Below are 11,439 nucleotides of genomic sequence, written 5' to 3' on the forward strand. Positions count from 1 at the left end.
GTGGGAGTGGTTTTGCCGAATGGACCCATAGGAGTTTGAGCCTTGAACAACAGAAAAATATTGAGTAACTACTCGCATTCTACAGGTTTTTAAGCATCTAGTTACAGACGTTAGACTAAGACATCCAGAGCAACACATAGGAGTGAGCTCCAATATGATCAGGAAACTAGACCGGTTATATAGATCGCTGAAAATGACTGTCAATTTCTTGTATTAGTCATCTCAGGGATGGTACTTGAAAAATGTAGCAGAAGCAATTTCCGGTTTAGCTCCTCACTAAACAGTCTATAGACATGAAATCATAAAATTACACAACTGAATAGGACAAAATAAAACCACCAAAACTGGCAATAAAAAAAAACTGGCAGTGAAAGCAAAGATCCAAGTCAACTAACCAAAGGTAATAACTGCAGGCAAGAGCGAAATGGATTTAATAGGTTTGGTTGTTTGAAAAGTTCAAATGAAAGACTATTTGTAAAGTAGTTTCCAAATAATTTGTTCTGCTTTTAAATTAGTTTTGCTCCTTTTGTTTACAAATCTACAAACGATTCTCAACATCCATCACTTCTCTCATTCTTCACATTTCCATCTTTATTTGATGTTTACGATTAATTTTGAATTCAATACTTAAGGCGTGAAATTGACCCCATATTTTTTCCCCAAACAATATTGTTGCATTCCCTCCCCACCACCAAATCATAAACATCAAGGGCGTTTTTACTAAGACATATGCAATGTACAACTGAAAACTGCTCCCCCAAAAAACAGGACGCTGTCCTTGCCACCAAACTATACTTGCTTTTCAGCACAAATTGAAAATATATTTATGCAAATAGTATGATATGATAAATCAATTGGCACATATTTTTATTATTGGCATGTCATCATGTATTTGTCAACTCTGGACAAAGGGAAAAGACAAGACAAAAATAGTGGGCTGGGAAATGGGTTGTTTGGTCATTTCACCTACTGGCTTTACTTCAAATTTGTGCAGAGAAAGTCTGCAATGAAGCGGTTTCCACTATTGGACCATGTGAAAACGCACTTGTATACACGGTTTAAAGATCATATCTTTAGTCAGACAACAAGAAAAATCTGACAGGATATGTTGAGGGTATACCATGAATAAACTAAAAGTACTGTCAGTCACTATAGTTGAAGCATCCAGCAGTCTTCTGCCCTGCCTGGATACTTTAGAGTAACAGCAGAGGGTGATACAGCAACATTAAAAACTGAATATGGACCAGAGTTATTAGGAAGGTGTCATTGATCATAGTTTATGAAAATGGGCAAAAGACATGGGGGAGGTCAAAACACAACTACATATAAAGAGTTGATCTCTACTACAAACAAAGGTTTAGAAACTCCAGCATTCCCAAACATTTCACAGACAACAGAATTTATGCTTTAAAACAGGTCAAGCAGAGAGGGAGGCTTGGTAGGGGGAGTCTCCAAGGTAACATGTAAAAACAATAGTGGGTATTACAGCGAATAAAAAAAAAGAACATTCAAACCCATCCAATGTATTCATCCAAGATATGAGGGGCTTTTCAAACCGTTTCAAAATGACAGTGAAAGCGTAAAAAGTGCACAGTCCACTGATTCTTCTCAGTAAGGGTTTAGGGGAGGACGGCGTGTGCACACACACGCATATATGTGGAGGCAGGGAGAGGAGTGTGCGTGTTACGTGCTCTTCATCATCTTCCTCTTCTTCAACAGCCTCTCTCGCCAGTCATCAGGTAGCGCCTCAAAGTTTGCGTTCTTTCCAGCTTTTCCTCTGCAACCCAAAAGATAGAGGTAGTAAGAAAGATTATTTTCACAAAAAAAACATATTAGAAGTTGTTAAAATATACAAAAAGTATGTTTGACATTCTCTACCACACTGGCTATGAAAAGCCAACTGACATTTACTCCTGAGGTGCTGACCTGTTGCACCCTCTACAACCACGGTGATTATTATTATACCCTGCTGGTCATCAATGAACATCTTGGCCATGTACTGTAATCTCCACCCGGCACAGCCAGAAGAGGACTGGCCACTCCTCAGAGCCTGGTTCCTCTCGGTTTCTTCCTTGGGAGTTTTTCCTAGCCACTGTGCTTCTACATCTGCATTGCTTGCTGTTTGGGGTTTTAGGCTGGGTTTATGTAATACACTGACATCGGCTGATGTAAAAAGGGCTTTATTAGTAAGATTGATAGATAGTTGTCCTCGTCAGAAAAATTGCTTGCAATCACAGTAGTTCAGGGGACCCACTTACGTGAGTAGCTGCTGCTGTTTCCACTCCTCGATGCCCCTCTTGTTGAGCTGGTCCCTGTCCTCGTCACTGGAACTAGACTTCTCCTCCTCGTCCAGTTCCTTCTGGATGCTCTGCCACTTCTTCACCAGGGACGGCATCTTCGTCTTGCTCTTCTTCGACTGGACACAGCAACCAGGGATGTGGGGAAGGGGAATAAAGGAGACAATGGGGGATTGTCATTTAAGAGCGTCACTGTGGTTCGATACAACTAGGAGAAAGCTTTCAATTTAAATAGTTATTACATCGAATTAGACGGTGCCAATCTTGTACCATACTTTTTCCTTATCAATGCATAGAACAGATGCCATTGTATAAGTCAAAGACGCCCAACCTTATCCTTCTTCAGTTTCTTGGTCTTGTCCGTGGGCAGTGTTTTAAGCCCTGTGGGGTCCAGGGTAGAGGGGGGCTGAGTGGGGGTAGCGGGGGCGAGTAGGGGGAGGTGGGAGAGGTGGGGCCACAGGTTCAGAAGGCAGTGGAGGTGCAGCTACCGCAGACACTCCCCAGTAGGCAGCTCCTGACATCACAGGGGCTGAGGACACAGAAAGGAACACACAAAAAAACATTATGGTTTGCAATTAAACAGCCAAACACCTATACAGAAATACACTAGGGCCATACATCTCCAATCAGAAAAATCATTCAATCACAGTAATTCAGTAGTGAAAGTTGTCATCATTGAGAGTCCTACTACTTTAAAGAATCATGTTTTCGTGAAAAAACCAGCAGGCACACCGACTCGATGATATCATAGCTTTTTACCTGCCGTGGCGGTGATCTGTGTATAGAGGATGGCACTGCTGCCGATTGTTACTGCCTTGGTCAGCTGACCTGCTCCTGAAGCTTTGCGTTTCTGACCCTTACCCAGGGAAGCTGTAGACTCCACAACCTGAGTGAAGACAAAAAGATAAGCTTACAGTAAAAGCTTATGCTAATGTCCAACAAAATGCTCGCTATGCACATCTCCCATCAACAACAAAAAAAATGGTTTGCAATCACAGTAATTCAGTACAGGTCTGTGAAAGTTATCATTGAGAGTCATGTTAACATAAAAACCAGCAGGCCCACTGACTGGCACTTGACAACTGCTGGACTAGGCTGTCATCTAGAAAGTGTGCTTGGTTAGTCTATTCACAAGCCTACTGAGATGAGACTTGAGGTCTGGATGTGTAGAATGGTCCCATACCTTCATGCCGCCAACACCCAGGGGGAGGGGAGGCTCTGTTCCTGGTGCTGGAGGCTCACAGTCATCATCCTCCATCTCTACCTCCTCTATCTCACCATCATCCTCCAGGGGAGGTGGAGGGGGCGGGGGAGGGACTCCGGGGTGGAGGGGGCAGGGGGATGTCGGACGGGGAGGGGGCTGGTCAGGGGGAAGTGGGGGCTGAGGCATAGACCAACAGGAGGGAAGGCTAGGCTGAGGGGGGACGACGGGTGAGAAGACTGAAGCTCCTGCAATATGATAGAAAATGTATAAAAATGTACCCATTTTCTTTGTCAGAGGGGAGAAGTGAGTAAGGTTCACCAAATACTGACTTTTTAGTAAAATATGACCGTGGCAGGTTCCATAGCGCAAGACCTGCTTGTTAGTTACTAAGCCTAATGCTCTATGCATCCCTCCTTCAGTACAGGTCTGCGAAAGTTTGAGTCATGCAACTACACAACTAGCGTGGTTTCAAGGCCAAGCGATAAATCTGGACCTAAAGACAGGCTGTCACTCAGGAGAAAATAAGGGAATTTTAAAAGAATGGTGAGGGGTCTTGAGAACTGACCTGCAACTGCGAGCCCACCAGCGGGTATGGGTGGGGGTTTGGGTTCCCCCTGTATGGACAACGTGGTTTCTGGTCCTTCCTCCTCCTCCTCTTCCTCAGCTGGGAAGTCCCACTGGGAGGCATTGGTGCGGTCATTGGTATAGAAATACCTCCTGTGCTCTCTAGGAGGGAGAACAGAGATACAAGGCAGAGTCTCAACAGCTGGCCTTATAACTAGCTGAGTCGCAGTATACCCTGAGGGGGGGACAATGCCCCGCTGGGGTGGAGGAGAGGGGGAATGTTGGGCTGGACAGCCAGGTTAGCCATCCAGGAGAAGAGCCAGATTGGATCATGATGGGGGACATTGATGGTGAACCCACTAACTTTCTTAAAACCAAATTAACAAACCAAAACCTATCAGCTCGGGTCCTGCAAAGTTGATCGTCAAAGCAGTGTTCAGACGTTCAGAATAATGGTCCACATAATGGTTGTTATGACAACATACAGCCCCCCCAAACAGAGATGGTTGCAAAAGAGACAGTCATCAATTCAACAACTTTTTTTTTTTTTTTTTTACATCAGAACTATCTATACATTCAGTCAATCAAGGAATAAAAAAGTAAAAACAGGAAACATATGAAATAGAGTTGGTCTGACCTGCTGGGTCCTCGTCAACGCTCCGTCTTCGCTTTAACTGATGTTTTTGACACTCCTCGTTTCCGGGGCTTCAATCTGTCACTCATTTCGCCCAGCAATGCATTCTGGGGGCTGTAGTCCTGTAAAGTGCACACAACCACCTTCCTAGCTACGTACCCCCGTTCCACTGACTGGACCTCCCAAACAGTCTACAGAGGGCCCCCAAAGACAAGAGCCAGAGTCTGGGCTATGGGTGGACAGGACAGGGATCCCGTATCCGCATCTGGTGGTATAGTGTTAGGGGATCAAGCTGGCCTGTATGGCTGCTCCCATATCACCACTGACAGTGCCAGCATTGCATCACAGAAACCTTGAGGGTCTGTCTCGGTTTCATTGTATCCACTGGGACTGGTTAAGATCTCCCTCATATCAGGTTAAATAGATGGCAACCCCAGCTCTGAGGGGGTCGTGGTCACACTGGGATTGGGGGGTGTTTAAGAGATGTTAAAGGTAAGGAGCGCGTACCTGTCCCAGTGGCAGGACCAGCCTTTAGGGGCGGCGTTAAGTTCGTAATGTTTTATGTGCTCGGCGGCTTCCTGCAGCCTACGGCGGAGATAGATCCCGTTCAGAGCCCCTTCTCGCCAGTCAGCGATCCGCGTCTGAGAGGGAGAGAAGCATGGGGGGAGACAATGACGGTTAGGCATGTACATTTATTTTCTATAATGTTATAACATTAATTAAAAAATAAAATAAACATCGCCCATCAGAATGATCAATTGCCGTCATTCAGTACAGATTGTTATGTAAATAGGAGCTTTTTCTATTTACAGTATATTCTTGTTTTTTTATTACCATTTGTATTATTTTATTTGACTTAGTCCTGCATGTTGGTGCTCAAAGGTTGTACCCTGCAATCACACCTGCAAATGTGACTAGTAAACACAATCTGAAAGGTCTGAAAGTTCTCACCATTGAGAGTCATGCAGCTAGCTAACTAGTGTGGTTTCTAGGCCAAAATAATCTAATCTGGACCTAAAGATATAGGCTTCACTGTGACTGGAGGTAAGATATAATAAACAGGTCATGGTCATCTCACCTCAGTTTGTAACAGAAGCAGCTGGAAGTTAGAGATGGTTTTCTTGTTGATCCCTAAGAACTCCATCTTGCTGGTTAAGGTGTTGGCAAGTTCTCCGATCTGAAACTGATCATTCAAAAGACAACAATAATTTTTAAATGTTATCCACCAGTTATTTTATCACTCTGGATTTTTCCTGCTCAGGCTCTACTACTGAGAGTTAAATCGGTGTGGGAGTAGTTAAAGGTTCCATACCCTGAGCTCCGGAGTTTCCACCTCCTCTTTTGGTGGCACGTTGGTTAACGTTCTGTCCCCGGTCTCCTTCTCCTGCTCTTCTCCGGCCTTCTCTGGGACTTTGGAATGTGCTGCAAGACACACAAGAGGACTAGTATTAAGATGACGCCTACACATTACATTTGTATGACAATTGGTCTATGCAGCATATCAGAAGACCTTGAGAAGTGTTTACATTTTAGGATGAACCACATCAGAAAAATTGAATGATATAAACTGCCAAGAATTTGTGTATCCGGACCAGATCGCACCCTAACTGCTCTCCAGACACTCACTTGTGTCGGGGTCTTCCCGTGTATCTGAGCCCCTGCTGTTTGAGTCGGGGCTGGCTGCTCTAAGGAAGGCTGTCTTCCACTTGGCCTTCTTCAGGAGCAGGCTACAGGGCTCGGGGGCCTCCTGACTTGCCTCAGAACAGGGGCTGGAGCCCCCAGCACTGCCATCACCCTCCTCCAATGCCCGTAACTCAGCCTAGGGGGCAGAATAACAAAAAGAGGACAAATGTTCATGTTCGAGTCATTGTAAACGATAACTCCCAAAGGTACACTTAATTCTGCAAGTATTTAGTTGTGTCAACATTCTGGTCTGACCTTTTCAAAATAATCACAGCATACATAGTGCACAAAACATTTAGGACAAATTCATTATATTGAGTTGAACCCCCCCTTTGCCCTCAGAACAGCCTCAATTCGCCAGGGCATGGACTCTACAAGGTGTCAAAAGCGTCCACAGAGATACTAGACATGTTGATTCCAATGCTTCCCACATTTGTGTCAAGTTGGCTGGATGCCCACCATACTTGTTACACATGGGACACAGAGTGAAAAACCCAGCAGCGTTGCAGTTCTTGACTCAAACCGTCGCATCTGGCACCTACTACATACCCAGTTCAAAGGCACTTAAAACTTGTGTCTTGCCCATTCACCCTCTAAATGGAACACGCACACAATCCATGTCTCAAGTTAAAATAATTTACATGTCCCCTCCACCTTCATTAAATTAAGTAGATTTAACAGGTGGCATCATAGCTTTAACTTGGATTCATCTGGTCAGTCTATGTCATGGAAAGAGCATAATGTTTTGTACACTCAGTGTATAAACTCACTTGAAAGAGATGTCAATGTCAACATCCCTGGTTTAATAAAGGATGAATAAAGACTTAAGCTGACCTTTTTCCTCTCCAGAGCCAGCTCCAGCTCCATGGTGTCCTCTTCCGTCTCCTCTTCCTCAGAGTTTTCCACAGACTGGTTCCTGCTGCGCTGGTCTCTCAGGGGGTGCGTGGGGGTGTCTGGCACATTCAGGGGGAGGGGGACTCTGGCAAGCTATCCTCCAGACTGTTCACCTTCTCCTCCAGCCCTCCTACAAGCCTTTTCCTCCACTTCTCTTCAGCTTCTTTCACCTCTGCGGGGATGAGGGGACCGAGGAGGGAGGCGGCCACACCATGACGATCCTCTTCTTCACTGGTCAGGGCAACCACGCTCTCCATCACCTCCTGTCAGAGGATAGACACAGAGTTATAGACACACACACACAAATGGATAGTTGAGTACTATGTTTGGATTAAAACTACATCATTGAGCGCACAAAAATACTCAAAATAACTCACCTTCTTTATTGTCTTAGGTGTCGGGGCACTGACGGCAGTGGAGTGTTGTTCATCATGGTAACCTGCACTCTGTGTAGTTCCGTTGCCATTGACTGTTGAGCTACAGGGGATTAAATAGAAAACAGGTGAAATCTTCAACTCCAAGTAGAAAATACACATTTCAGAGTCATGCTGTAAAATACAAAACCACTTGTGTATGACTAACATTTGTATATTATTATGTAGTACCATCTATTTTTACACTTCACCTGTCTGCGTACTGCTGCAGGCCTTGCACCTGGTGGGCCAGGTAGTAAGGCAGCTGCCAAGCCACCTCATTGGTTTGAGTGTTCCAGTAGTAGTAACAACCTGTGTTGTCATCCCACACCTCCTGCCAGTCACCCATCTCCAATCCTCCAACTGGTGGACAAGAAACACAAATAAGGAAGGAACTCGTCTTCAAAAACACACACTTAACATGTCACAATCCCAAACAATGGCTAGGCTAACTGCTACTTCTCAGGTAAGTTTATGCTATTTATGAAATACAAAAAAACGGTCACCTCCAGCTAGTGAAGTATGGGTGTCATACTGGAAGTCCAACCCAGTGCTCTCCGGCTCTGTCCCAGTCTCTAAGGCATGTTGCTGGGCTTTGGGTTCTGGACGTGGTGGGGTGGGGGCTGGGGCCGACAGATCCCCTGTGGGTTCCTCTGAGCCCGGCTGTGTGGTGATGGCATCAATTTCCTATTGGGGGGGGGGGATTATATTAGGTTGTCGAAGGACACCACCTGTCTAAAGACATGAACAAAGCAGAGAAATACAGGCCTACACGAGACAATCGCAGGTATTTAGCATTCTAAGACAACTAGGAAGAGAGCCCTGATATCACCATAATATTGTAGAAAAAGAAAGATGTATTTTCAAAGTACCGGTTATAAAATTTACAGCATAAAACAATGGGTTGAAAGTTAAAAGGATGTCAAGGCCTAAGGTATATTTTCTTCTGTGAGAAGCTATTTCAAGGCTGTGGTGTGCAGAGAAGGATTTACACTACCAACGTCAGTGACACAGCTTAATGGAAACAAACAGTTAATCACATCACTGACTGACTGAGGTAGGAACACAGCCGACTGAGAAAAGACTATGAAACTAACAGAAAAACAGCATTTTTATACTGACGGCCATAAAGTTGGCGAGTATGTCTGCAGACTGGTTGTGTTGGGTCCTGATGGTAGGAGGCTGTGAGTCTGTATCCTCTTCTTCATCACTGTCCTCATAGGCCCCCAGGAGGGACAGACCCTCTGGGAAGAAACACAACAAACTGGTGAGGTAATGTACTGTTTGTAGGCAAACATGCTTGTGTGTGATTAGTAACCTGAGACCTGAAGACATCTTGTGTTACCCCCCCAGATAATGCATAGGCTTGAGCTCAGCTAGCCAAGTACACCTCAACTCCACGATACCATATCCGCAGAGTTGAGTGCAGCTGAGATTTGAGTGAACCTGACTCAGTGCAGTCAATAGTTAAATGTTCATTTTTACAACCTTAACGTGTACATATGTTTGTCCTCTGTTGCGTGTCTTTGTTTACTGAAATCCTGAACTTTTAATAAAATGGTAATAAAAATAAAGCCACTGACTGTTTCCTCTGAGATTAAATCGGAACATGCATTCACGCTCAGTTGCCATTAGAGCAAGAGCGACAATGAAAGAGTTGGTAGTTATATTTTATTAATGTTTTGTTAAAAAGAAAGGATTTTAGCTAACAAAGAATAACCACGCAACAGATGACAAACATAGGTACATGGTAAGGGTGTAAGAATATACATTTTTGAAATTGACTGCACAGCGACTCGAGTCAGAGGTTCACTCCAAAAACACTTGCGCTCAACTCCATGGACATGGTCTAGTGGAGTTGAGATAGCTACTTGGCTAGAGCTCAGCAGGATGACAGTCTCATGGCAGGATGACAGTCTCATGGCAGGATGACAGTCTCATGGCAGGATGACAGTCTCATGGCAGGATGACAGTCTCATGGCAGGATGACAGTCTCATGGCAGGATGACAGTCTCATGGCAGGATGACAGTCTCATGGCAGGATGACAGTCTCATGGCAGGATGACAGTCTCATGGCAGGATGACAGACTCATGGCAGGAGACCCAGGTTTGAACCCAGTCGTTCACGAGTTCACACAAGCTTGCAAACAAACGGGTGCATTAACAAAGTTACACACAAGTTATATATTACCTGTGGCCTTAACTGCTGGGATCCTCATTTCGGTTGTTACTTCTCTCAGAAAACTGTATCCATCACCGTTACCTTCGTCTGCAGAAAAAGGCATCAATGCAATTGTCAAAGTAGCTGAATTATGTAGTTATATATATGTATATGTATATGTGGTCTGGATTGACCAGAGGCCTCAGTAGAGTGAGTCTATTAACTCGTAATCAACAGTAAGCTAACGTTACCATTGATATGCCTCGCTAGTTCGCTGGTGTCGCGGCGTTTGTTCCCGAAATACACAGGCCGCGCGCCACTACAACTCGTTATTTCACCAATATGCTAACATGCTAGCTGGCTAGGCGAACACTATTTAGAAACCGAAAAACACCAACATAAATAAATAACATTGGCATACTTTGTTTCGAAAAGAGCAACCAGTTATTTAAATATAGTAACCAAGTCAAGCAATGCCTATATTTCCGGAATATCGGTAACTAACGTAGCCAGCTACATTTTGAACTAGCTAGGCTACGTCACCGGCGAGGCCAATTAGTTAACGTTAGGCTAGCTAGTTTCTCTTGTGTTGATCAGAAGAAAAATGGGCCCGATTTTGAACGAATCATCCACCAACCATAAACTAAAACATAATATGATGGTGTTTTTACCTTCGGAACCTAAAGCGTCTTCTCTTCCACCGCCTGTCCCGCTTCGAGGTGGTGAAAGTTGCAGTATTGTTCTGCGCCCTCCTGTTCCTGTGCGAGTTTTCTTTCCCATCGCTGGTCTGTGTAGCGCCAATGCACTATCCCATGGAGCCAAGGTGTTGCTGCTTGTACAGTTGAAAAAAAAGAAGAAACTAGCCACATCCGGTGTCAAAAGGGGAGGATTTATAAAAAATCGTATATATGTTTTTGTATCTTGCATAATATCACAGTTGCAATGCTGTTTTATAAGCCAATTTGTGTATTTCTTACATTTCTATTGCATATGTATATGGAACATCATGTTGAACGAGGGATCATCATAAGGGAGTCCTGTAGGCATTGTCTCTAGTACACAGTAGTATATTTGATCAATTGAATTTATGAATATTTGATTGCATTAAAGGAATAGATTCACCATGAAGTACATTCATATGTTTGCAACATTTCAGTTCTCTTTATTTGGAAAGCCTGTCAAGATAAAAAATCATCATCTACAGCATGATTTGTTTAGGCTACATTTGTTTTTCTTGTTTTAGCCTACTACTCACTCTCAGGCAGTGTTGGGTAGATTCCTCTCTAAATGTAGGCCTATTCTATTACAGTTACTACGCAAATAGCACATTTGGTTCCTTGGAAGTTGTGGGAAGGTACGTTTTTGGTTTCCCATTGGTTCTTGGTACAAAGCTATACATTTATTGATCTGTAAAACATCAAATCAAATGTATTTATAAAGCCCTTCTTACATCAGCTGATGTCACAAAGTGCTGTACAGAAGCCCAGCCTAAAACCCCAAATAGCAAGCAATGCAGGTGTAGAAGCACGGTGGCTAGGAAATACTCCCTCGAAAGGCCAGAACCTAGGAAGAAAACTATAGAGGAACCA

General features: G+C 44.1%; 1 protein-coding gene across 1 annotated transcript; it reads right to left on the reverse strand.

Annotated features, from left to right (window-relative positions):
• Positions 1-850: 850 nt before the first annotated feature.
• On the reverse strand, positions 851-10,701 carry LOC112219176 (formin-binding protein 4-like). Its single transcript, XM_042301205.1, is given in 19 exon segments — positions 851-1,777; positions 2,259-2,416; positions 2,629-2,710; positions 2,712-2,826; positions 3,057-3,183; positions 3,481-3,746; positions 4,067-4,227; positions 5,207-5,340; positions 5,778-5,882; positions 6,012-6,121; positions 6,326-6,518; positions 7,217-7,345; positions 7,348-7,539; positions 7,654-7,753; positions 7,902-8,052; positions 8,196-8,376; positions 8,812-8,933; positions 9,881-9,958; positions 10,522-10,701. Coding segments are annotated over 19 exon segments (2,607 nt in total). The 5' UTR covers positions 10,631-10,701; the 3' UTR covers positions 851-1,683.
• Positions 10,702-11,439: the final 738 nt, after the last annotated feature.

Source organism: Oncorhynchus tshawytscha, linkage group LG19, assembly GCF_018296145.1.
Source record: "Oncorhynchus tshawytscha isolate Ot180627B linkage group LG19, Otsh_v2.0, whole genome shotgun sequence".
In the NCBI taxonomy this organism is placed as follows: domain Eukaryota; kingdom Metazoa; phylum Chordata; class Actinopteri; order Salmoniformes; family Salmonidae; genus Oncorhynchus; species Oncorhynchus tshawytscha.